This window comes from Humulus lupulus, chromosome 5 (genome assembly GCF_963169125.1).
Source record: "Humulus lupulus chromosome 5, drHumLupu1.1, whole genome shotgun sequence".
Classification (NCBI taxonomy): Eukaryota; Viridiplantae; Streptophyta; class Magnoliopsida; order Rosales; family Cannabaceae; genus Humulus; species Humulus lupulus.
In genome coordinates this window covers 27,036,439-27,063,961 of record NC_084797.1, presented here as the reverse complement: position 1 = coordinate 27,063,961, position 27,523 = coordinate 27,036,439, and the positions used below count along the sequence as shown (strand labels likewise).

The window sequence follows — 27,523 nt, the reverse complement described above, 5'->3', positions numbered from 1 at the left end:
ACACGACCTCCCTCATAAAATTGTGTCTGACAAGGGGAAGCAATTTGATAGCATCCAATTCACTGACTTCTGTGAAAGACATGGAATTGTAAAAATCTTCTCCACAATTGCAAGGCCTCAAGAAAACGGGCAAACAGAGGTCGTGAACAAAATTTTAAAATGGACATTGAAGAAAAAGCTACAAGCTTGCAAGAACAAGTGGCCAGAAGAGTTGCCCCCACGTCTTATGGGCATACCGGACCACATAAAGAACTTCAACCGGACATATTCCCTACTTGATGGTTTATGGATACGAAGCAATCATCCCAGTAGAAACTGTGGTCCCGTCCCACAGACGAGATACGTACGATCCTGTCTAGAATCACGCCATGCTCCAGGAATCCCTAGATCTCATCGAAGAGATCTGGGAAGAATCACAAGTGTAGCTGAAGATGTATCGGAAAGATCGCAAGGCACTTTAACTCTAAAGTTAAGAGCCGAAGGTTCGGGACTGGTGATCTGGTCCTGAGAAAATTCTTTCCTACATCTCAGAATCCGGGAGTGGGGGTTCTAGGACTTACTAGGAAGGACCATATGAGATCCAAAATGAAGTATGTCCGAGAACATATCGCCTAAAGCAGCTAGACGGAACTAGGGCTGTGCAAAAAAATTTACAACCTGCCCAACCTGAATAATCCGCCCAAACCAATCCGAAAAACCACCAAAAAACGCAACCTGAATAAACCAACAAAATTTTAAACCGTCCAATTGTTACATTGCGGAAGTTGAAAATAATTATCAACCCGCCCAACATAACCCAACCCGTCCAATTAAGAGTTCACTATTTTTTTAATACATTTAAATATATTTATATATTATCTACATAATTAAATTAATTAAGTTTTGTTTTATTTTATTTTTTCTATAAATTCAAAATATTATTTTAAGCTTAAAAATATAAATTCTACACTATTAGTACTAGTATTTAAAGGGAAAAAAAACTTCTCACTTCGGTTTAGGCGGGTTAACCCGACCAACCCGCCCAAACTATTGGACGGGTTAAAATAGTTTTTTTCTTATTTGGGCAAGTTACGGGTTCACTTTTCCTAACTCGATTATGACATTGGACGGGTAAAAATTCCATGTAACCCAACCAACCTGCCCAATGATTAGCCCTAGACGGAACAGAGGTCCCAAGGGTCTGGAACGCTGAACACCTATGCAACTATAGTCGGGAGGATTTAGCCATATCTTATTTCTTTAACATGTTTACTTTCAAGTAATATACGCCCCAGGGGTATTTCTTATTTAATGTAAATGGTGTGAGCAAAACACCATAGGAAATGTTTTAAGAAAAGGAAAAGTTCATGTCTGTCTTTAATATTTACACGAACAAGTGACCTAAGACTGCACTCTTTGGTCACTTAGGGGTAGGACCATCTATACAGTCCAGGATTAAAACAATAAAAGGGGATGCAAAGCTCATTGCTTAGTCTTAATCCGGATTCATATAGACTGGGGGTTCAAAACCCAACTCCCAAAAATTTGGTCAAGACCTAACATGGTCCGAGGTAATTTAATCCTTATTTATTGTTTCCTCATAACGGTCTAGAATCGTTGGAACTCTAATCTTAGGTTTAAAATAATTAAATTTAGTCTTTTAAACAGTCCAGGTCGTTGAGGCCTAAACCTTAGATTCGGGACAAATTAATCAGATTATATTTGAGAAGTCCATAACTGTCCAGGTTGTTGGAACCTGAACCGTAGATTCGGGATAAATCAATTAAATTATATTTGGTAAGTCCAAAATGGTCCAAGTCGTTGAAACATAAACCTTGGTTTTAGGACAAGTTAATCAACTTCCACAATTTTTCCCCGTAATGGTCCTGGTCCTGGCCATGGGAACCAGGATTCCACATCTAAAAAACTCATGCATAGTGGTAAAACACTTAGTGAATTTTTAAAGAAGTATATGAGCATAAAGCGGGAAATAAAGATGTGTAATGATAGAAACCAATATAATAACTAAAGAATACGAGAAATCATTGTCTTAAGCGCATCTGCACCCATAAAAAATATGTTCAAAAAAAAAGAGGAAGTCCCAAATAAAATTACAAAGGCTCAGGCTTGGGCTTCGTTCTTATCCGGAACATCCGAAGTGGTTCAACCTTGTGGATCCTCAGCAAGGAGCTCCGTGTCTTATTTCTCCTTAGCCTCAAACTCGACCCTTTTTGCAGCCAAATCCGGATAGACGAGGAGATTCATATTCTTGTCCTAGAGCAAGGCCATGTAAATGGCTTCGTCAAAAGTGGCCACCAGCAACTCATCATCCTGCTTCTTCTCCTTGCGAGCCTCAGCGCTCCGCTTCAACTCCAGTTTTCCCTGGACCTCCAAAGCTTGGACTTGGGTCCCGAGAAATGCCACCTTCTCCCGCTCTTGATGAAGTTGGGCCTCAGCCTCCTCGAAGAGTGTCTTGGTCGAAGTTTCCAAGCCACGGGCACGGGACAGTTCTGCCTCCAAATTGTCCACCACCTTCTTGTGGTCAGCGTCCTTCCTGGACAAAACTTCCTCGTGCTGAGCTTGAACCCGAGCAGTCTCCTTAGTGAAGGCCTCCTTGGCAGCTTCTCGTTGGTTAACGACCCCCTCCAGCTCCATCTGTGTCATCTTCAGCTTCATCGCCATCCCGGCACCAGGTCCGCGTTCCTATGAGCCAACAGTGTGGCCTGGAACAAAGCAAAGTTAGAACACCACAAAAAGATACGTTAATAAAGAAACAAGGCGAACAAGTGGCTTACCATCATGGTCTGATGATGGATGGCCTGGGAGATGAAGATGGCATCATTGCTAGCCAGAGTGGTGTAGCGCTTGAGCCGGATGGAGGACATAGATGTCTTTACTTGGGCCAAAAAGTCTATGGCGAACGGGGCCACGTCCTACCCCAACTTAAGCCGAAATCCAATCTCAGCTCTTAACCGATCCACAATCTGCTAGGGAGCGTTAAAAGCCTTAGAATGTCCGGAGAACTCCACTTTTCGGTGAGTCATCAAAGCCCGGGCCGCCTCGTCCCATTCGTTGCGACCCTCATCCCAAGCTCGAGATACCATCTTCATCCTGTCCTCCATGATGATCGTCTCCCCTTCCCCAGATTGAGTCGAGTGGATGGGGAGCATGGGAGCGTCCGGGAGCTCCGGTGTAATGATAAGGTCATATTCAGGGGAGTGTGCCTTGTTCGCAATGGAGCCCCCCCACTGTCTTGGCCTTCTTGGCCCACTTCATGAACATCATGGCAGCAGCGTCCATCTTCCTTTTACTCGCCCGACCTTCTACTGGAGGTTTCTGCTCCAAATTTATGACTTGGAGAGGAGCAGGTGAGGGTACGCGCTACTCAACAGATGCCATAATGGTCGGGGCGGCAGCTTGAGTTCCCTCTGGGGGCCCCGCAGCTGGTTCTGCGGCCCCGATTATCAGGTCAACGACCTTCGTCTTGGACGGACCCTTGGCGGCCTTCTTCGATGACGCCTTGGCCTTGGCAACCCTAGCCTCGATCATTTCTTTCATCTTACCCACGGGATCAGCCATGTCCGATTCACCTTAATTAAGAAGAAAATACAGATTAATAATGAAGCAGGAAAGATAAACATAAAAGAAACAAGCAAGTCTTAGTCCTCCGAAACGGACCCTTGTCTTTGGAATGGGGCTGACATAATTCTCCTAGGGCAAAAGCATGAATTTGATCCCTCATGTTGTAACGTCCTACGTTTTTGGGTACCTTTAAACGACTCGGGTCGGGATTTTTCCCCCGGGTTAAGAATATTATTTTAAATAATATTATATTTTGTTTGTAAGTATTCCATGAGTTATTTCTAGCCAAAATATGAATTTTGTGATTTTAAAAGTCAAGATAAGACTTTCGGTCCTGGACCGACACAAAAACCCTGATCGGGTAAAAATCTCGGAAAATAAAACGAAAAATCATGGAAATTATATTTTGGGCATAAAATACATTCATAAAAGTTAAAGTTTGGTCAAAAATAATAAACCTAAAAGAAAATGGAAATTTTAAGGCATTTTGTGGTAAATGCCTAATTTTGCCGAAATGGGGAATTTTATTCCATGAATGGACCTTAGGTTAAATTTTATTTTGTGGTTAATTAAATTAAATATGAGAGACATTTAATTTAATTAATTAATAGTAAGTTTGGTGATTAAAACATAATGAGAGTGAAAAAGGTGTAAGAAGTCAAGTGGGCAAGTGGGTAGAAAAGCACTCAAGTGTTTTGTGATATTTTGAAGAGTTGTGTGAGCCATTCTAACCCCCAAATCCGACCACTCTCCCTCCCTCATTCACTCTCATCTGATTTTTGAAGACTCTCTCAAGTGTTCTCTCCATTTTCAACCCCAAGAACACCAAAGAAACTTGGAAGCTAAGTCTTGGTCTAGGAAGGGTTTTCCCTAAGGTAAAGTTTCATTAATCTAGACTTTTGTCAAGTTTTAATCATAGAGTTTCAAATAGCTAATTACCAATGTTGTTGGGGGAAGTTGGTTAGGGTTTTTGAAAGGTTTTGAAGGAGTCAAAGCTTATAGGAAGGTCCAAACCTTAAGCAAGAACACCAAAGAGGTAAAAAGTTTACTTTTGATGATTTTGTTGTAGGGTTTTTAGTTTTAAGCATTATTTTGTATATCTAATGCTTAGAGTTTCTTGTTTATGATGTAATAAGGTTATGGTAGTTGTTTAATAATTTTTATGATGCATGTGTATTGATTTTTGAAAATGGGAACCAAAACCCCCAAGGGTTTTGTAGGATACCCTAAAACAAAACATGTTTTGAGCTGTGACTTCCAAGGGGTCAAGCAGCCACTGTATATTGTTTTTGTAAAATTAAATTGTATTGTGATGTTGTTGAGATTGATTACATAAAATTGAGCTTTTGAAACACTAAAAAATGTTTAGAAATGAGTAAGTTATGCTATTTCAAAGATTAGGTAAAAAAATTGTTTTTTCGTATTCTTATTTTCAGAACCAAGTTTGGACAGCCACTGTATAGGGCAAATGAACCCAGTTTTTTCTAAAATTTTGTTGACATATTTCTGGCATAACCTATTAGTCCACTGTAAAATTTGGTAAGAAAATATTAAACGGTTTGAAAGTTATTAACTGTCAAAGTTTGGAAAAAATAAGGACTTGAAAATAAGGTCATTTTTACCTCATTGTTGGAAAATGATTTCACCAATCAAAAATGCTCATTTTGACCTAAGATTTTACAAAGACCTAAATGGCATAACAAAAATGGAATTGGGAAATTTTGGTAACAATTGGGTAAGTAAATTTCAAGTTATGAACTAACGAAGTATGTAGTTAAAAATGTGAAAATTAGGTTTTTCACACTTAGTGTAAAAATGAGATTTTGGAACATAAGGTAAAAAGTAAAATTTTGTTTATTTCAAGATATAAAATGGTAAGTCTTGAAATCATATTTTCACTAAAATTAACCCTTTGAGTTTAAATGAATTATTTTTATTAAAGAGTTTTTATTCTTTTTAAAAATAAGAGATTTAATTTATTAATAGTTAATAAATTAAAAGAGGGTTTAAAACCCTATATTTTGAGAAAATAATTAAATGAATTATTTTTCTAGTAAGTAAAAATTGATTAATTGCTTTTGGAAAATTAATTAGTCAAGATGAGAAATTTATAACGGTTTTCCTAATTAAGACAAATTAGGCAATTTTCTTAAAACAGTTTTTAGATATTAAAACCTTGAGAAAAATAAAAGGAAAATTTAAAGAGTTTATTTTCTTTAAAAATAATTAAGGAATTTATTTGTATTTTCTGGATATAATACCGGCTAAAATCTTACATATTTTAACCGACTAGTCGAAAGTGCGGATTAATAGTGATACCTTGAAAGAATAAGATTTTTAGCGGGTTGTGGGGAAATACCATTGTGATACCCGAGCCTAGGTATCGAGACCTTAGGATAGGTCTCCCCGAGACTTAGGGTTTAGTCTCGAATATTTTGTATAACTTTCCTTAATAGGTTTAAAACCAAATAAGGATTGTAAATCCTTACAAATGACTTTTATTAAAATGACCAAACTGCCCAAAATAATAATAATGAATTATGAGTGCCATAATTAATCCGAGTATACTGTATGGATAACTACAGTATTGGCTAAGCGTAACTAGACTGAACGTTGGAGGGTGAAAACTTGCTGAGCGCTAAGGACTCCAAGTAAGTCAACTTATATTGTATGGCTGCAACATGAAATGATTATTGTCTTGTATGTTAGTATAGGGATACATGCACATATATAGGCTGTCATAGAAAGTTGCTTAGAGACGTTAGTCTAGTGAGTGCTGATTTAGAAAATATGAACGGTAGAAGTCCGTCATATCCTAACCGGTTGATCCCCGTCACACTGCTTGATTTTATTTATGTCCGGTTCATTACCGCGACGAGTGGCCATGAGATGAGGATAAGCTGGTTAAACCTAGGGGCGCCAAGATAAATGGGACCTAGGGGCCCTCATGCTTACTTAATCATTGGACGGTTAGAATCCGAGCAAGTGCTCTGATAAGTTATTCCCGGATAGCAGCCGTGAATATTGGCCATTCCGTGAGAGTGCCTAGAGATACTAGGGGTTGCCAAGATAGAGTGAGGTTAAACACCCTAGGGGCAGCTGCTCACCAGCACCACTGATTAACATAGAAGTCTCCGTAAAACCGTGTAAATTGGATTACGCTCTTGGTTAAGTAGCGATGCCCTAGGTAACACGATAGTTACCCTTGATGAGAATATTTATTGGCTAGATCTTAGTGTGGAGACTCGGTTCTCTTTTACAGATTAGCAATTATGTTGGAGGGCGCATTACGCATGAATTGTTAGAAATTGTCGAGCGTTGGTCTTGAATTATGTTGTGATATAATATATCTGCTTGCTCTGGGATTTTCTGAGTGCAGGGATATAATTGTTGATAAGATATAGTTGTGATATAATATATCTGCTTGCTCTGGGATTTTCTGAGTGCAGGGATATAATTGTTGATAAGATATAGTTGTGATATAATATATCTGCTTGTTGTTTCTGAGTGCAGGATTTTTATCTAGATATGAATTAATTTATCCTTGGTTATCAGGCATGACCATAAGTTTGCCAGGACGCTTTAGCGTTCTTGAAATTGATTGTGTAGGGTCCGGATGGGTCTCTACATGCTTTGTTTGAAAGTTGATCTTACTAAGCGTTTTCGCTTACCTAGTTGTTTCATGTTGTAGGTAAAAGCAAGGGCAAGGCAGAGCAGTGAGCGCTGGAGTCTTCCTTGCAAATGTACATGTGGACCGACCTTTTGGGAAGCCTTTTTATTTTTGGAAATGTTGTGTAATTTTCCTAAACTAGGCTCACTCTAATCTTTATAAAACATGTTTGTAACTAAATGTTAAGTATGGCCATACGACTTTTTAAAAAAAAACAAATTCTATGGGTTTTTGAGACATTTTGTTAAATGAAAACATTTATATTTCCGCATTATCGAGTCTTGAAAATCCGGGTCGTTACACATGTCATCCAGGCCCAAAAATCTACCATATTGAAGGAACCAGGACAAATGCATGAGGGTTAGTATGTCCACAGCAATGGGGCAAGGAAGCCCCATGTTGCTAATAGTCCCGGTTAAATAGTCCCAGTGTCGTTACCTATTCCTAACAAAGTCCTTAGTATGAGGAGCATAAGTCAAAAATTGAGGCGTTTTACCTTGCCCCGAGATGTTGGCCCCGGGAGCTCCAGTGTTGGGTTGCCTCCCCTCGAGCAAGGCATCCAGCTCCTCGAATTTAGCCCATCCCGCAAGGCGCGCACGCTATGCCTTCAACCTCTCCTCGTCTGCCTTGACCGCGGCCTCCACCACCTCAATGTGAATGAGGGCCAACTCTTCCCTCAAAGTAGGGTCCTTCTCGCATTGCAATCCCCGGAGGTTGGGGGAGTCTATCGACTGATGGCCGGCAAGCAACCCAGTCAGTCGAAGATTCTCCGTGGTCACGAACCCCCCACGTCCAGATCTTCAGCACTGGTGGCAGCATATATTTTCTTCCAATCCAAGATAAACTTGGTTAGTCGAGTCTAAGCATACGGACCTGTTCAAAGGAATGAGAGTATTCGATAAAAAAAAAAAGGACTAGACAAAGAATGGGAAAGGATAACTTACCCACACGCTGAAAGTTCAGCACTAAAGTGGGGTTCTTCTCCAAAAGGGGCCTGAGTGTCATAAACCAGTAGTGTCTGACATCCGGGGGATGTTTGCAGGAGTTGGATGGAGCCGGAGTGACATTATGGCTCTTCAATCGATAAAATCCATCCCGCGTCTTATCCTTGGAGTTCATCTGCGGCTCCAACCGATAGTAGTACAACACCTCTGTGGGGGTGGGCTCTGCGATCTCCTTCCAGGTGCAAAATACACACCACCCCACAAGCAACTTGTACGCCTAGGGCAGGAGCTGGAACGATGCGATCCCCATGAACTTGAGAAATCACGCAAAACAGTCGTGGAGTGGGAGAATGGCTCTTGCACTAATGTGGAGTGTGCTTCAAGCCTAGAATATGCCCACTCCAATATGGGCCTTCTCCTCTTTCCAGGCCAGCCTATTGAAGAAGAACCCCAAAGTCGACTATATCCCAAAGGATTTCTCCAACTCGTTCAGCATATGGGAGTTCCGGAACTCGTTTATCTCTACGTCCATTTCCCACATGTTGCTAGTGGGAAGCTTTTGCCCCTCCAGGACGACGGGGCCCGCATTTACTACATCTTCCGGGTAGAGGGTGATGCCACGAGACATGATCAAAGACCTGGAAGCAACAACAAGAAAAGAAAGAACCAAACAGTTAGCACCAAAACCGAAAAACTGGTTAAGGTACAAGGATTCTCCTAAACTGCTTGGAGAGGTCCCATCCGGACACAGATCCGGGAACAATTAAGGTCCGGGAGCATGAGTCAGGAACTAAAGGCAAAATATTGTTGCAAAAGGAAACTAATTCACCCGGACAGTTTTGAGGCATCCAGGTTTGATGATTCAAAGCAATCTAGCCCGCTCCATTGATCAATTTATCTACGGAAGGATTTGTCTCCTAAAAAGTTCTCTATTATTCATCACTACCTAGAACCACTCTACATGGTGGTCGTGGCCCTAACAACTACATGGTCGCAGAGGCAATATGATAATAAAAACTAATGAGGGAAAATATGGAATTGACCAGAAAACTTATTGAAGAAACTTGAACTTGGGATTTGTTGATGTACAAGCGAGAACACCAATAGAAACTTAGTCTTGAACTTGAGGAGGCGGTAGAACAGCTCGTCGATTTTCTCAGAAGGGTCGTCCGGGGCGAAGTTGTCCTCTTAATGAATGGAGGGCGGCTATGATGGAAATAGGTGGGCTCGAAAATGCAGCAAACGTCAGAAAATTTTGTCTGCGATTTTAGACATTCAAGGTTTTTGCTCTCTGCTCTCTAGTTTAAAAATTTAAATCAGTAAAAGTAAGGAAAGGAGCCCACTAGGTATTTATAGGAGAAAAATCTCTTGTTTGATCCAACGGTCCATATGGAATATCCCCAAAAGATCCACATATGACAGTTCTGAATAGCAAAGGCACATTAACTAGCCCAATCAAGTGCTAAATCGAGGATTCGTCAATCCACGATCCGCGCCTCTCATCCAACGGTCCACATTGAAAATCCCAAGACTATCCTCATCTGACGGTTCCAGACAATGCAGAAACATTAAGTAGCCCACTCAAGTGCTAAAAGTGCCTTTTCATCCAGATGGGATGCTTCAAGAAATGCGCTGACATCCATCAATCACCCAGGACAACAAAGGATTTTCCCCAGGGTATTCGAGCATGAGTGGCCCAAATGTACCTTTTACCTGGAGACACGTGCCTAGGTCAGTGGGAATTCGAAAGGTTGGAGATTAATCAATTGGCCCCCAAGTAAATGAATCGGGACTTAGGTAAACAAACCGGGACTCGGGTAAACGAATTGGGAAATAGGTAAGTGATCCTAGAGCCATATGATTGAACCAGGACAAAGAAGCAAGTCTCCACCACGCGAACACGGATGAAGACTTGGGGGGTAAATGTTGCCCATATTTTCCACCTTGAACATGTGGCATAGTCAAACGGGTTTCATGGGCTCTCAAGAGAGGCTCGGGCCCAACCAGGGCCCAGCGAATAATGAGCAACCAAACCCTATAGGCCCAGACTTTGCTAATCCCAATAACTAGTGAATAGCACACGTATAGTAAGGGGTCTGGACATGAGATGTAGGCCTGAACCAACTTCACGAGCGCACACAATCTCCATCCTCCAGGATTTAGATGGTGGTGGTGGACGGTCCATTCCAGGAGACGAATCCCATCATGAGGGTTCCAGATGAAGTTTCCAGGTCCATCCTTAACATTTCAACTCACTACCAGGATACATCCTTCGATCCGTCGTCGCTAACTGATGTCTGCCTTGGTGAATGAACCTGGGTCTTGGTAAATGAACCTGAACCTTAGTAAATGAACCCAGACCATACGTCCGGGTAGAACAAGACTAGTTCTTCATGTAGCTGACGTGTCCTTGAGAAATCCGACAGTTGGTCTCCTCAACTAACCTGCAAAGAGGGTACGCACGGAACGTACGATGTTCCTAGGGATTGGTTCTGCCACTATTCTGATAGATCATGTCCCTCGAGTCCCCCTGAAGGCTCATGCGCATCTGTATGTATCAATGTACAACGAGCAGATGTAAGGCTCTACCATCCTTAAGTCGACCAAGTGGGTCTAGACTAGGGATGTAAATGGGGAAGGCCGGCCCCGCCCCGCCCCGTTAAGGCTTTTGATGCGAGTAGGTCAAACTTGCCCCATATGTGATGGAGCGGATCAGACCCGACCCGGTAAGGTTTTTTTTTCTTTTTTTTTCTTTAATAAAAGAAAATTTAGTTTATTTTTTAAAAAAAATATTACAATATAAAAATAAATAGCAAAAAAATGTGTCATACTAGATAGAAATAAAATAAATGGTCTTGTATACTAAAATAAAATAAAATTTAATATACTTCAAAACAAAACATTAATTTTCTCATATTTCTCTCTTAAATATACTTTGTCTTATTATATATATATATGGATCATGGATCACCCTAAATAATAGTAGTAATTGATTTTTTTTTTTAAATTCTTTAATTACAACAACAACAACAACCGGGTCGAGTCGTGATCCTACCCGCTTCAATCGCTAGCATGTCAGGTTGGATCTCAGCCCGCTCCGTTTTTGCCCTGCTTATATCCAAATCGGGGGTTGCTCCGTCGAGTCGGGGCTCCGACCCACCCCAATCCACTGGATTTTTTTGCCATCCCTAGCCTAGACTAAACAATCTGTAATCATGTTACAGACTTGTATTATAGCTCCATTAGAGAGCATTTATGCTTATATCCTTATTGGGCCCGGATTAGTCCTGCCCAAGCCACATGACCGCCTATGAATAGGGTCATTTGTGCACTGTAGCAGGGATCCCAATTGTCCATGCATGCATAAACGTTGTTGAACTTGCAGAAAATCCTCCATTGTTAAACTCTCTAAAGCTCAATACTATTGACTCATGGACTAAGGCTCATTATCGCTCCAACTACGTAAAAATTGTGATATTGTCCATTTCTTTTCCTTTCTTTCTAACACTTACTTCTCAATATATTTGTAGTTTCCAAAAACTCGGAAAGCACTAATATAAGTAAGAATAAATGGAATGTTTCAAATATGACCAAATTATCCTTAATATTGAGTAATTAAAATTGATTTTAAAAAATATATCCCTAACACGTGGCATGATTTAAATGGTTCAACTTATATATATTTTTAAAAAATAATGATTTTAAATTTTTAAAAAAATAATTAAAATATATAATAATTAATAAAACAAAAAAAAATTATTTAAAAAAAATATTTCATTTCACTCTCTTCCCCCTTCTCCTCTCTCTCCTGCAATTCCCTTTGGCTCACCAATTTTCTTTTTTCCTTTTGCAGGATCAAATCATTCCTCCAAAGTATTTTCATCAAACCAAAAATTCGAAAACAAATCAAGAGAAAAGTTCAAATTCCTCTTCTAAGTGGGTACCCGAATGAGGATGAACTCTACCCATTATACCCAGTCAGAGGAAGCTTTTGTTGATATTAAATGAGAAAAATAAGAATACGCAACAGAATAGATCTTTAAAAATTTATTAATACCAGCTAGGATCATACATATATAGATATATTAAATGACACATAAATAGATAAGAGAATACCTCTCTAGTAGTTTATCAAGTGTCATTGAATCTTTTCCTATAAATAAACGATCTTCCTATCCTTCCTGAGAGCTCACATCTTAGTCACATCTTAGTCTTCCAAATCAATCATCTAACACACAAGGACGTGTGTGGGCATGTAGGATTCAAATGTTGATTTAGAACTCTCTAGATGTACTCAGCACATTAGAGAAGTTTGAGAATATAGACTATTGAAATTAGAATTTCAGGTTTAAGAAATTTCATCATTTCTTTTCTTAGAAAGAGTCTAATAGTCAAAATTAACAACTTTAAAATGAATCGCTTCTTTTTAGGTTTATAAAAATAAATAACTAATTTAATTCATCTTTATTTTATTTAAATAAAAATGATGAGTTACATCTGATTTGATTATTTAATTTAAATCATATTTAAAAATATAATTAAATAAACAAATTAATTTGAAATTCAAAATTCAAATCTCAATGATACAAATATCCTGAGTTAGGCGACACTCACTATGCAGTACAGTGAGTGGTGTGAGCTACTTAGTAGCTCTCCCTAATTTTCTTATTTGTTTGTTTAATTAATATTTAAGATAATATATTTATCCCAATTAATTCAAAATTAACTTTATCTTAAAATATCAGTTTTAAATAAATAAATATCTTATAATAAGATAATAATTAAACTCTCTCTATATTAATCCAAACATGAATAACATTTATTTTAACATAAAGTTTTTCAGAATAAAACCTATAATTAAATAAGTAATTAATTCACAATTAATCAATTGTCCATAATTATCAAATAATTATTTTCTTGCCCCGAAAAATTAATTCATTTGTAATTTAGTCATTCTCTCTATAAATCTCCCTTATGACATCCTTACCCTTGACGGTGTAGGACAGAGGTCACCTGGGGACCATGGGCCTATAATACAAAGTTTCAATAAACCAGATTATTAATTAAACTATTTAATATAATAATCTTATTTATTAATTCAATGATTACTCCACTATAAATATGAAATCGCACTAAGTATTTATAGAATTATATTTATAGAGTTTTCTCTTGTAGTCTATTGATATAATCAATAAATGTAGTTGTGTCATCCATTTATTGGTTCGTTAATTATAGTTGGTCAAAATTATCATCCCTTCTAATTATTACCTCTTGATCCTTAAGTATCAATAGTTCACTAGCGAACGATTAATCTATAATTAAATTATAGATTTGAGCTCAATAACTATTTAGTTCTAGAATTAACCCTTAAGGAAATCAATATTCGATCCGTTCCATTTTTATAAATAATGTTCCCAACCATTCATGATATTGAATCTATAAAACAAAAGTCATGGGCCTAATAATACTAAGAAACATTAAAGCGTGAATCAAAAGATCCAATAAACACAACACATGAGTTCATAAATACTCAGGATTTAGACTGTTCTACAAATGATCATCTATTATGATAATAATTAAATCTTTATGTCAAACGGTAAGTTTATAAAGATAATTAATTAGCATCGATCATGTCATATATAATCTTTATTATATACAACACATTTACTAAGATGTTTATCCACATCAGTTATCTGAATCTAGATCACTTGCATCTCGTATGCTTAATAAATCATACTAGTAACCATTCATTAAAGATTTCTTACTTTAATATGTGACTGACTATTTTATTCATTGTATATGATCTTAATTCTCCCATACTAATACAACATCATATCTTCATAAATTAATATGAAATTTTCTTGATATTCAAATAAATTATTCAAACAATAATTATAACATTAAAATATAATAATAATAATAATAAAAGTAGAATATTTTTTTTATCTTACCATCTATAAATACAAAAAAAAAAAGAGTGGGAATGTCATTAACCATAATCATTTATGTCTATTTGGTCATTTGATAGGTATTTTACACCCCCTTGAATACACTTTTCTTACTTTTTGTTGTATGTTTTTATTAGGTTTTTATTAGGGAAATTTACACCAAAAATTATTAAGTAGTCTAAAAAATTGCACTTAAGTCTTTTTTTTTGCCGCAATAGTCAATAAATAGACTGAAAGGTTGCACCTAAATCATTAAATAGATTTTTCGGTGGCAAAAGTCATATTTTAATCTAATTATATCTCAATTTTAATTAATTAATAAAAATATAAAAATATATAATTCTAATATTGAAAAATTATTTGAAATTTATTTTACAAATAAAAAAATAAAAAATTATACCATGAAAAATTATTTAATTTTAAATAAACTAAATTTTAATTCAATTTAAATTGTATTATTTTCTAAATTTTAATTTAAATAATATTGAATAATATTTTTATATTAGAAATTTTAAAATTATTTTCTATTTTTAAATGAGATTCTATTTAGTATATTGATGTTATGGATATATATTTTTAGATTAATTAAAATTAAGATAAAATTTGTATAAAATGTGATTTTTGTAACAAAAACAACTACTTAGTAATTTAAATGCAATATTTTAGACTACTTACTAATTTTTTTTACTAAAAAACCTACTTAATGACTCAAGGGTAATCTTTGAGATAACTTCTTGATTTTTGCGAAAAAAAAAATAGTTAGTGATTTAAGTACAATTTTTTTAACTAATTTTTTTGCCGCAAATTTCCATTTTTATTATAATCTTTTTTAAGAAGAAAAGTAAATAAATTAGGTATCTTAAACTCGGCATTGGAGTTAGCAGAAGCAGGATCATGAAATGAAGAGGTTGCCTCAACTCCTGATCCTAAAACCTCTCTTTCCTTTTCTCTTAGTCTCAATACTCACTCACAGTCACATGCTCTTCCTCTTTGCATAGCAATTGCCAATTAGCAATGCTCTCTGTCCGATCCATCCATTCCAACCATTACTCCATCCCCGCCACCACTCATCCACCCACCCTTTTCAACCATCCCAAAACCCTAAAACGCACATTCCCTACACCCAATCCCAACCCTAAACCCCACACCATACGCTCCGTTCTTCAATGGAATAGGAAGCCCCAGTTGGCCGGCGACACCCCCCGCGTCGTCGTCATCACCTCTGGAAAAGGAGGCGTTGGCAAGACCACCACCACCGCCAATGTGGGCCTCTCCCTCGCCCGACTCGGCTTCTCCGTCGTTGCCATTGACGCTGACGTTGGCCTCCGCAATCTCGATCTCCTACTTGGTCTCGAGAATCGCGTCAATTACACTGTCGTTGAGGTCCTCAATGGCGATTGTAGGCTGGACCAGGCTCTGGTGAGGGACAAGCGCTGGTCCAACTTCGAGTTGCTGTGCATTTCGAAGCCCAGGTCGAAATTGCCGATTGGGTTTGGTGGGAAAGCTTTGGTTTGGCTTGTTGACGCCTTGAAATCTCGCCAAGAAGGTTGCCCGGATTTCATTATCATCGATTGCCCGGCAGGCATCGACGCCGGCTTTATTACGGCCATTACACCGGCCAACGAGGCGATTCTAGTGACAACGCCGGATATTACGAGCTTGAGGGATGCGGATAGGGTCACGGGGCTGCTAGAGTGTGATGGAATAAGGGATATTAAGATGATGGTGAACCGGGTTCGGACTGATATGATCAAAGGTGAGGATATGATGTCAGTGTTGGATGTACAAGAAATGTTGGGTTTGGCTTTACTAGGAGTGATTCCGGAGGATTCTGAAGTAATCAGGAGCACGAATAGGGGGTACCCTCTGGTTTTGAATAAGCCACCCACGTTGGCCGGGTTGGCTTTCGAGCAAGCAGCTTGGAGACTGGTTGAGCAAGATAGTATGAAGGCTGTCATGGTTGAAGAAGAGCCCAAGAAGCGTGGTTTTTTCTCATTCTTTGGGGGTTAGTAATTCAACACTTGGGGAGTTTAGTAGTTAAAAAAATAGTTGCAAGTTTTTTCTTCGTGTGTACAATTTTGGGTTTTTTAATTTCAGAATGGAGGTATTCAAAGTATTCTTGTTAAGCGTTGTGATTTCAGTTGCTTTGTACAGTGAGGGGATAAATTTTGCCTTAATTTCTATGATTTAGTTTGTAGTTTTTTTTCATTGTTGAGTTCTAGTACTAGTCTCAAGGTTGGTGTTTGTAGCCCAACATTTATTGGAAAGTTAACTTGGTTGCTGTATTTATCTTTCGAGGAAAAAAGAATGAAAGGATTTGCTGTTTCATTTAGTTTGTTGGACCAAGAAATAGACCTTGACGATACTTCAGAGCTAGTATATATAATCATATCTCCTATAGGCTTCCCTTTAAGCTTATGGGCTTTGACGCGATTTTTTTTTATAATAATGTATATTGTAGTTATTTAGAGTATATTAGAGTTATTTAAAGCATCTTGCAAATTTTTAGAAAATTTTGAATAGTTTAAACTTAATATATGCGCATGAAAAATAATATGTTTAAACTTAATTTTTGGTACTGTAAATTATTTTGAATTTTCTAAAAATTTGTAGGATACTCTAAATAGTTACAATATACACGTTCATAAAAAAAAATCGCGCCGAAAACTGTTCACGGGTCGAGAAACACTAAAAGCCTGACCGGCAGAGCTTAAAGTAAAGTGCCTTTTGAAGAATTGTCCTATAATCATATATTGTATTTGCATGTACGAGCTTGACTACCGACAAATAATATGATGTCGCCAAGAATGAATCAGTGTAATTTAATAATGAAGTACAAATAATTTACCACAAGTCTTTTAGAAGCAAAACTTTTGTTATTGCTTGAGTCGGAAAGCTAGTTGAGCCAAGGTGAAGTTTTTCATTCCTTTCCACCCGACATTTTCTTCTTCTCAAGTTTCATACCTCTATCGTTTCAATCAACGAGATGTGAGTGAATGACTTGATCACCAAAGGAATTGCCAGGCCCAGGCATGGGAGACTTCCGGTTTGGTAACTTACAAGTAGAAACATCGAAAGCAGTTTCTTTCAGTTGCTTTTGCAGTTTCTTGAGCAGTTTAGGGCCCAAAGTGGTAATATCACCTGGTAAAATATACAGGTTAGTGAATGTAGTTGGACGACGGTTCCTTGTTTTCTTTTATTAAATATGATAAGACATTGAATGACAATCCATTTTATTTATCAATACCGGCTCCAAGTGTTAAAACAACAATATCTCGATGGGGGTCCTCGCATATTTGTAGCACTAGCTTATTCACTACATCTTCCTGCAGAAGCCACCAAACCATATACATCAAGTACTAACACCTTTCTAAACGGTTAACGAATCTGAGCATTGGGTTTGCCACTTTTTTCTTACTACGTAATGTGTTGCTATCATGTTCCCATACTAGTTCCAAATTTCAAATATGACTTCTTAAGATTCGTTGAAGAAACAAGAGTAAAGGCCCCGAGTATAAATAACATAGATAGTTTATTATTAATACCAGCGAAGGAATATATTCCGATGGACGACCAATTATCAAATCAGATAAATCGTTTCCATTGACGTTCCAATGGCGTGTTTCTCGAGCAGCATAAACCTGAGATCATAATCTAACTGTCAATAATCTTTACCAACGAAGTTATGTGGAACTTATATTACAAGATAAGTACCTCAGTTATAATAACTTGATCTGCGTCACTAAGGGCATTGGCAAAGTCACTTTTCAGAGCTGCTAGACGACTGCAGAGGTTATGATTTATCAGTTTGGCACGATACGTATTGTACCAACCGATGTGAAAACAGAGCCCAGGAACTATGCACTTCAATAAAGCAAAAGACTTATTAATGATTACCTACCTATAAGTATGAGGCTGAAACACCACCAACAGAGCCTTCAAAGGGAACCGCTGCCGTGCAGCTTGAAGAACTGCGCGAATCTCTGTGGCATGATGAGCATAATCATCAAATACATGGCATCCATGGATACTGCCAATCATCTCAAAACGCCTTGAAATGCCTCTAAAATTTTTCAAGTGCAACTTCAAACGTTCAACTGTATCATAAACATGTCTTTGGTTTGTAACCATTGCAGCTACTGTAGCAATAACCTGTAATGTAAGGTTGTATTAAAGTGAAACGACAGCAGAAAGTTAGCGAACAGATCATCATTACATTTTAAGCTTTTCCCCGCAGAAGAATAAAATCTTGGTATTTAGCTAAACACCGATTTTACAAACTCAGCATTCTAGAATTGTAAAGTACTTATGAAGTAATTTACCAACAAAGAATTTACAAGTTACTCACTGCTAAGGAATTGAGGACGTTATGATTCCCTGAAATCTGTAGACTGATGTCTGCCACTGGGCATCCCCGATGACACTGCAGGAAATCAACTTTTCTTTTTTACACTGAATTTTGAAAATGGAATGCAAGTTTTCAGCTAATATTTGCAAGAAGAAATGAAAAAAAATCAAATTACACAATGGCAATTTCTGGTTGACTATTTTTTAGAGACTAGTTATGCATAATAAATTATTAAATAGGCATCAGACACATCTCTGATGTTCCCACTACATAAGTAAAAAGTCTATCAGCTCAAAGCTTAAAACTTTTCATTCCTATGATCCCTGAAACCAAAACAAAGAAAAGCCAAAGAACCGAAATGGGAACAAGGAAACTAAGTAACCATATAGAGCTTGCTCTAAATGTAAATGCATAGCTTGAACAGTGTCACGTTTACATGAAAGAGTATATTTGAGGCTGTTATTTCTCTTATTTACTTTCAAAAACAAATAAAATATCCTAAAACAATCTCACTAAAAATCTAATTCAATGCACCCTAAAGAGTTAGAAATCCCGAGACAGCTCTTTTAAGAATATCACTGTTCTTTCTTTCTTTTTTAAAATAGGAAAACATTCAAGTATTGTTATGGTTGTTTTTAGTAAATCTTCTGCATCTTTGATTTTCAGAATTTGGATAGCAAAATAGGTAAGCAAACATTGTTTATTACAGTATTCAAACAAGAATCGTATATACCATTGTATAATCAACACCACCCTCTGAGTTTTGAGTAATTGATGATGCATGCCATTCATTAGAACTTGAAATTCCAAAGGTTGCTATCTTATAGTTATCAGCACGTTGTTCTGAGCTTGGAATTGACACTGCACCCCTCATAGCATCTAATCCAATTGTCTGTTTACAGTTACTCAGCAAGGATTTTGCACCTTGACTGTAGTTTCCTTCAATTGAAAATTTGTGATTTTAATAGAAAAATGAATTGAACTTTACTAACATATGCAACCCAGATACATTGTGGATGTACCAACATCTTCTGGTGCTAGCTGATAATTGATAAGTAGTATTAGCTCTGTAAATTAATTCTATATACATTTGCTTATTTACTGTACAGGTGTCATATGCATATAGCCTTGGGTATATAAGGCCTACTCTGTAATTGTAAATTTAAGTAAGCTGAAATATACCGATTTCTCTCTCTCTTGCTCTCTCTTCTCTCTACCTTTTTCATGGTATCAGAGCAATGGCTCAAGAAACCTCTCCAAATTCATCTAGCCGAACCCAGCTCCAAGAAAACCCTAATTCAGCTTTCTCAAACAATCAAAACAATATGACTCTCCCTTCCATGAATCACACATTCTCAGTGAAACTTGATGAAAACAATTACCTCATCTGGAAAAATCAGCTTCTAAATGTAATTATGGCACACGGTCTTGACAATTTCTTAGATGGAACACACCCATGCCCCTCTAAGTTCCTTCTTGATGATCCTACCACTCAAAATCCTGCATTCTCATCTTGGAATCGGTATAACCGACTCATAATGTCTTGGTTCTACTCTTCCCTCTCTGAAGGCATGCTTGGGGAGATCGTTCATTTTGGAACTGCTCAAGAAATATGGGCAGCACTTGAAGAAATGTACTCAGCATCATCTATGGCAAGAATCACAGAAATTCGCGGCAAGCTCCAGACGCTTCGGAAGGTTGGGTTAACTGCTCAGCAATATATTCAGCGCTTGAAGGGATTTTGTAATCGTTTGGCTGCCATTGGAGAGTCGGTCTCGTATAAGGACCAACAAGTGTATTTTCTGGGAGGTCTCGGACCCGAGTATGATGCGTATGTGACAGGTATCTTGAACAGATCTGATAAGCCTTCTATGGAAACTCTGTATAGCCTGCTGCTCAGTTTTGATTATAGGATGGAACGAAGCACTCTTGATGATTCTCAGAGCTCCCTTCAAGTTCATCTTTCACAGCTCCATACTGGAAAGAAATTTGCCAAACAACCTCACCCTTCTTCCTATACCTCACAGAAATTCCCTTCCCAACAGCCATCCTCTCACCAACAATACTCACAATATGCTTCTCCTGGTGTCCTCGGCCCACGACCCTCTATTCACTCTTCTCCTCACGCACATCAACCTTCTCGCCCTAATCAGCCTCGCCCTATTTGCCAAATCTGTGGTAAAACTGGTCACACAGCCACGGTTTGCTATCATCACACCAATTTATCCTATCTCCCTCAGCCTCCTCGCACTTTTAATACTGTGATTCAACCTCCACTGCAACCCCACGTTACATTCTCTGGCTCTGAGAATCCCTCCACGGCAAGCTGGTTCATGGATTCTGGCGCAACCAATCATTTTACTCCTGAGTTTCAACTTCTGGATCGTGTCGTGCCTTACTCTGGATCTGAACAGGTGCAGGTTGGTGATGGTAAGTCTCTCACAATTTCTCACATTGGTCATGTCACTCTTCCTTCTCATACTGTTCCCCTTACTTTAAACCATGTATACCATACTCCTGCCCTCACAAATAATCTCATCAGTGTCTCTCAATTCTGCAAAGATAACAATGCTTTTATTGAATTTCATTCCACCAATTTTTTTGTCAAGGATCAGGTCACCAAGAATCTCCTTCTCACGGGGGTCCTTGATCGCGGTCTCTACAAAGTCACCCCTCCTTTCAATCTGCCCGTCTCTTCCTCTGGTCTTCCTACCCGTGCTCATCTCACCAAGGTCCGGGACTTTTCTCTCTGGCACAATCGTCTCGGCCATCCTTCATCTCGCGTTGTTTCTAAAGTTTTTGCTGATTGTAATTTTCCAAAACATTCTGGTTCCCATTTTGAGTTTTGTAAGGCTTGTCAATTGGCCAAATCTCATCGTTTACCCTTTTCTTTATCTGTAACTCGAGCTACCGCTCCTTTTGAATTAATTCACAGTGATTTGTGGGGTGCTGCCCCGGAACAATCTATTACTAGTGTTCGTTACTTTGTTCTCTTTATTGATGATTTTAGTCGTTTTACTTGGTTATATCATTTACACAGCAAAAATGAAGTTTTCCCCACTTTTCTAAAATTTCAAAAAATGGTTTCCTGTCAGTTTAATGCTAAAATCAAACGCTTGCAAAGTGACTGGGGTGGGGAATTTCGTTCTTTCAAATCTCATTTTGACTCTCTTGGTATTCTTCATCAATTATCTTGTCCCTATACATCGGAGCAAAATGGTCGGGTCGAGCGCAAAAATCGCCATGTTGTAGAAGTCGGCTTGTCACTCTTAGCTCATTCCCACGTCCCTCTCTCATATTGGCCTTATGCTTTTAGTACCGCTGTGTTTCTTATCAATCGCTTACCCACTCCCGTCCTTGCTTATAACAGCCCTTATTTCGCTCTCTATCACAAACTCCCTGACTATGACCATCTTCGTACTTTTGGGTGCTCGTGTTACCCTTACCTTCGGCCATACAACACTCATAAACTTCAGTTTCGTTCTCGTGAGTGTGTTTTTCTGGGCTACAGTTCCCAACATAAGGGTTACCTCTGCCTTGCTCCCCCTACAGGTCGTATCTACATATCTCGTCATGTTGTGTTCAATGAACACTCTTTTCCCTTTTCCTCTCTTCCTTCTTCTCCGTCTTCCCCTTCTGTCCCTTCTTCCATTCCCCTTTTGTCCCCTGTTATTCCCACTGTTCCATCTCCTTGTTCTACCTCTTCCTCTTCGTTGTCTTCCGCTGCTTCTCCCTCTCTTTCTCCTGCTCCTCTCTCTTCTCCATCCTCGTCCTCTTCATCGTCTACAACTCCTTCATCTTCTCCATTTGTACAGTCCTCATTATCTTCATCCCCTTCTCCATTATCTTCCTCCTCCCCTGCTGTGTCTTCTAGTGTTGAGGTACATGACCACTGTGAGCCCCTTTGTGTTAAGCCTATCAATCTGCACCCTATGATTACACGGGCAAAGGCTGGTATTTCTAAGCCTAAGGTTCTTGTCAGCACTGTTACTGATGCATTTTTTGAGCCTACTACTTATAAACAGACAGCGAAGTTTTCTCACTGGCATCAAGCTATGCTTGCTGAATTCACTGCTCTTCACAAGAACCGTACATGGCACCTTGTTCCTGCGCCTGTTAATGGCAAAGTTGTGGGCTGTAAATGGGTTTTTCGGGTAAAATTGAAGGCTGATGGTTCTATTGATCGGTATAAGGCCCGTCTTGTGGCTAAGGGATATCACCAAACAGAAGGGCTGGATTATTTTGAGACTTTCAGCCCCGTCGTCAAGCCTACTACCATTCGTACGGTGCTCACACTAGCTATGTCGGAGGGCTGGCCTCTTCGCCAACTTGATGTACAGAATGCATTTCTTCACGGGGATCTTAATGAAACTGTTTTTATGTCTCAGCCCGAGGGCTTTCGTGACCCAGATCATCCTGACTATGTCTGTCACCTTGACAAAGCGCTCTATGGTTTAAAACAGTCCCCAAGGGCTTGGTATAACAAACTTAGTTCATTTTTACTGACTTGGGGGTTTGAGAACTCTTCTGCTGATTCGTCTATGTTTATTTACTGTCATTCAGCTACTGTCCTCATTGTATTGGTGTATGTGGACGATCTTATTCTCACTGGCAACAGCCCCTCCTCCATCACCAAGCTTCTTTCTGATCTCGGCTCTCACTTAGCCATAAAAGACTTGGGTCCACTGCATTATTTTTTGGGTATTCAGGTGCACTATTCTCCCACTCGTCTACACTTAAATCAGCACAAATATATCCTGGATCTTTTACATCGTGCTGAGCTGTTGGACTCCAAGGTTTTTCATACACCTATGACCACGGCCTCCTGCTCACGATGGAACGCCTTTGCCTGATGGCTCTCACTATCGCAGCATTGTGGGCGCACTTCAATATTGTACCATGACACGCCCTGATATCTCTTTCGCCATCAACCGTGTCTGCCAATTTATGCACTCTCCCTCTGACACGCACTGGCAGGCTGTCAAGCGTATTTTGCGGTATCTAAAAGGCACGGCTCATCATGGCTTGCTGCTTCAGCCCTGTTCTGACTTCAATCTTTTATGCTATACCGATGCCGATTGGGCCTCATGCCCCGACGACCGCCGCAGCACTGGTGCGTATTGTATCTTCTTGGGACACAATCTTATTTCTTGGTCCTCCTCCAAGCAACGTGTAGTGTCCCGCTCCAGCACTGAATCTGAATTTCGCGCTCTCGCTGATGGTGTTGCTGAGCTTTCATGGGTTCAGTTTCTTCTTCGCGATCTTCATATGCAACAACGCTCCGCTCCAGTCATTCTCTGTGATAATCTCAGCACTACTTATCTTACAGCCAACCCGGTGCTCCATGCTCGTACCAAACATGTGGATATTGACTTCCATTTCATACGCGAGCGTGTTTCTTCTAATCAGTTGGTCGTTCGGTTTACGCCTTCTGAGGATCAGCTAGCTGATGCTCTCACCAAAGCACTCCCAGCGGCCCGGTTCCTTCAACTTCGATCCAAACTCACGGTCGTTCCACGTCCCCTGAGTTTGAGGGGGGATGATAAGTAGTATTAGCTCTGTAAATTAATTCTATATACATTTGCTTATTTACTGTACAGGTGTCATATGTATATAGCCTTGGGTATATAAGGCCTACTCTGTAATTGTAAATTTAAGTAAGCTGAAATATACCGATTTCTCTCTCTCTTGCTCTCTCTTCTCTCTACCTTTTTCAATAATAAACCATGTCTAAAGCATATAGCGACATACCTATCCCCACATAAGATGAGATGTCCGCCCTTTCTGATTCGATTTAGGAATTTCCTAAACATCGTTTTAACTGCTTCCTGATTGATATGAAAGCATGATGTCAGCATGTTGATAGTGGGAAAGATATATAGTAAAAGAATCTTCTATACTACAGAAGAACATAAAGATGCTAAACCTCGTCTGGGAAAATATCAACATGCTCCCAGTCCAGGTTTGTTACAACAGCTATATGAGGTGATAATTGCAAGAAGCAACCATCATATTCATCAGCCTACCAAAAGAGAGAAAATGCATGAGATTAAGGCTACAATCCTTACAAATATAAAATAAGCAAAGGTCACAAAAGAACATTTTCTGCCTTTTTAGAGAAGGAATAGACATTAGTATGAAGATTAATAGAGGGGTGGGTGGCAACTAGGGTCAAACACGATACCAATACATTAATTACAAAATTTAACAAGTATATGATAGAAATAATAATAAATTTTTTAAAATCATTTTCACATAAATAAAATATAAAACATAAACTTAATGAGCTAATTTAACTTGTTTATCAGAACTACTTAATAAAATTCAACTAAATTAATCATTATATTGGTTTAGTATTTTTTGCACGATGATTTTCATTAAGCAGGTAACTCAAAAACGACACAATTATAATTGGATTGCCACAACTTGCCAAAGTTGCCACCCCTATGTAAAGCCTCGTTCTCTTCCAAATGATAAAAAGGACCTTTGATATTAGAGAACAGTATTGAAGTAATGTTGACTATATAATAAGGCCTCATACATTATCATACCCTGCCGCTTAATGTGTTTAGTCATTTTTCTTCAGGCAAATCAATTCAGTTTTTAAGTCTAAAGAGTAATGAGTATTATTTTAAAAACTCCAAGCAAGGTCGCACTGTTAAGTAATAAAACACTTTAAACATATAACTAAAGAATCTCTTTCAAATCATCAAGTCAACACCATTAAAAGAGTTATTACCTCTAATACAAATGTTTCATTGCTTCCTGAAATAATATTTCCTTCTGTGAACTGCATACAAGACCAGTTTGAAAACAATTCTGTTTCACTGACTTTAGAACATCCAAGGACATTAATTTAACCACTGAAACTGAAGGTAAAGTAAGAGACTAACCACAAATATTAAATCAATCAAAAGGAGAAACTTCAGCAGATAAACATGCAAACAAATGGCAAATGAGAAAAGGGATGCACTATTTTTTCTTTTTCCTTTCCCAAAGATACCTGTGGCACATCTGCCCCAACTATAGCAGTAAGATCATCACCCATTGCATTTAAAACATAAGCAAGCATAGCTGTAGTTGTACTCTTCCCTGAAAAAGTAGTATACTAGCTTATACATACATATATATATATATGTATATGTATATGTGAGTCTGTGTGTGTGAACACATCGACAGATTACAGAATGCTATATCCTTACCATGGCTACCACTGACAGCTATGAGCTTATAGTGCCGTGTCAAATTTCCCAACCAATAATCTCGCTTGTATCTGAAATAACAACAAATATAATAGAATCACTAATGTTGTAAATATAAATTTTTCTGCTCTGTATACTTAGGTCGAGATAAACCTTGATCTATCCAGCAACCAAACCCAAGATTTTCTTCCAAGATCACATACACAGAATATCAACATACAGTAAAGAACAAGACACAACAATCATAGATGTGGTTCAACCATAAAAGGGTCTACATCCATGGGGAGCAGTCTCTCTCATTCAGCTTTCAACTAGTACAAAAATTATAGCTTTTTTACAAGCTAACTTACAAGGACAACACTCAAAGAAAACTCTATCACACAACAAGGCTCTATTTCTCTCAATGAATCAACAACATGAAATCGAATTCAAATATTCACCCAAGCCATAAGTCAGTTATACAACTAACTAAATGTCATGACGAGCGAGATAAGTCATCCTTTGACTAACTTCTAAGTGACTTTGTCCAAGTCAGTAATCGTAGCTTAATAAATTAATATTTAACAGTTTCCAATAAATGAAAATGAATGGAACAGCTTGAACCCATTTTATCTTTTGAAAATAATTAAACTGAAGCTGGGACTGGGTGACCGACATGCAAAAAAAAAACCAGCAGAGCTACAGAGTAAAACCCAAATATAATTTGTACTCACACAGGTACTCCAATGGACTTTGCATGTAAAATCTCCACATTTTTTTGAGGGATAGCACTTGAAATGACAACAGCACTAGGCAATCTTGAACTATTGTTCCTTTGCAAATTCGAGACAGAATGACCAATGTACAAACGCACTCCTGCTTCTTGTAGTCTATCCATGAAGCTATTCCATTCAAGATCCGACCCACTAACTTCGTAACCCTAAAAAAAAATCCACCATTAACACAAACTTCAAAGTAATTTCCTGACCATATCTGTTTAGTAGGCCAGAAAAGTTTGTATTGAAGTTAGAAATTACCACAAAAGCAAACTTACCTGTTTCAGGGCAAGCTTGGCGAGCGCAGACATTCCACAGCCTCCAACTCCCACGAAATGAATCCATTTCTTTTGATTTTTCAAGCTTGCTCGTTCTGGATCTTTATCGTCCGTACACTCTTTTGAGACCGATAAGCTACCATTGTTCTCGTTTAAGGCCGCGACAGAGGGCCGAACGTGAGGAGGTTCGCGCCGAAGATTGTTTCTTCTGAGAATATTGCGGGGCGGGGTTTTAGATTTTACGAGAAAATTTGCCGGAATATAGAAAGATCTGGACGGCAATATCGCCCGGAATTCCATTTACCTATATTTCGCGGGAAATAATTGCTTCGTAATATTATTATTCCCCGGGCTTTGATAATTGAACTTTTGAACTCAATAATGGGCTGAAACGTGGGCTTGAATTTGAGCATTGTTTCAAAGTTTTATTATTTTAAAAATATAAATAACATATCTAGGAAAATCTACAAAAATGCACTAATACTTAAAAGTTATATAAAAAATACGATTAATTAAAAAAAAACGAAGATTTTGTACAAAAATATGGAGAGGCAAAATTGTAAATAAAAATTGGTAAAATATAATATTTATATGAACAATGTTTATAAACTTATAAACATTTTATAAATATTTGTTACAAATTTGTAAATATCAATTACATTTTTGTAAACAACTATTACAAAAATGAGTTATAAAAATTTATTTTTGTAAACAAAAATTATAGACAATTTTTTTAACTAAGTAAATTTATTTTTGTAACAAAATTTTACAAAATTAGTTTTATAACTAAAATGTATATTTTTGTAACTAACATTTA

General features: G+C 38.1%; 2 protein-coding genes across 3 annotated transcripts; one reads left to right on the top strand and one right to left on the bottom strand.

The window, feature by feature from the left end:
- The first annotated feature begins 14,994 nt into the window (after positions 1 to 14,994).
- Positions 14,995 to 16,455, top strand: LOC133834673 (septum site-determining protein minD homolog, chloroplastic). Its single transcript, XM_062264348.1, has one exon. The coding sequence runs from the start codon at positions 15,138 to 15,140 to the stop codon at positions 16,131 to 16,133; it is 996 nt and encodes a 331-aa protein (XP_062120332.1). The 5' UTR covers positions 14,995 to 15,137; the 3' UTR covers positions 16,134 to 16,455.
- A 378-nt stretch (positions 16,456 to 16,833) lies between these two features.
- LOC133834672 (uncharacterized) lies at positions 16,834 to 27,055 on the bottom strand. 2 transcript variants are annotated; one of them, XM_062264346.1, is made up of 14 exons: positions 26,707 to 27,053; positions 26,387 to 26,592; positions 25,674 to 25,744; positions 25,475 to 25,563; positions 25,211 to 25,261; positions 24,398 to 24,493; positions 24,223 to 24,299; positions 19,205 to 19,400; positions 18,472 to 18,546; positions 18,025 to 18,275; positions 17,838 to 17,907; positions 17,669 to 17,764; positions 17,371 to 17,449; positions 16,834 to 17,264 (listed from the first exon to the last, which is right to left on the bottom strand). In XM_062264346.1, the coding sequence occupies exons 1-14, from the start codon at positions 27,004 to 27,006 to the stop codon at positions 17,098 to 17,100; spliced, it is 1,824 nt and encodes a 607-aa protein (XP_062120330.1). In that variant the 5' UTR covers positions 27,007 to 27,053; the 3' UTR covers positions 16,834 to 17,097. The 2 variants fall into 2 exon arrangements, with proteins under 2 accessions (XP_062120330.1, XP_062120331.1); XM_062264347.1 differs by lacking the exon at positions 17,371 to 17,449 and having other exon boundaries at positions 26,707 to 27,055.
- Between the last annotated feature and the right edge of the window lie 468 nt (positions 27,056 to 27,523).

Coding starts and splice junctions, on each gene's coding strand:
- LOC133834672 (XM_062264346.1), bottom strand. CDS start 27,006: ATGGAATTCCGGGCGATATTGCCGTCCAGATCTTTCTATATTCCGGCA. Junction 26,593..26,706: donor CCAAGCTTGCCCTGAAACAG/GTAAGTTTGCTT, acceptor ATTTTTTTTTAG/GGTTACGAAGTTAGTGGGTC. Junction 24,494..25,210: donor ATGAAACATTTGTATTAGAG/GTAATAACTCTT, acceptor CTCTTTTGGTAG/GCTGATGAATATGATGGTTG.
- LOC133834673 (XM_062264348.1), top strand. CDS start 15,138: ATGCTCTCTGTCCGATCCATCCATTCCAACCATTACTCCATCCCCGCC.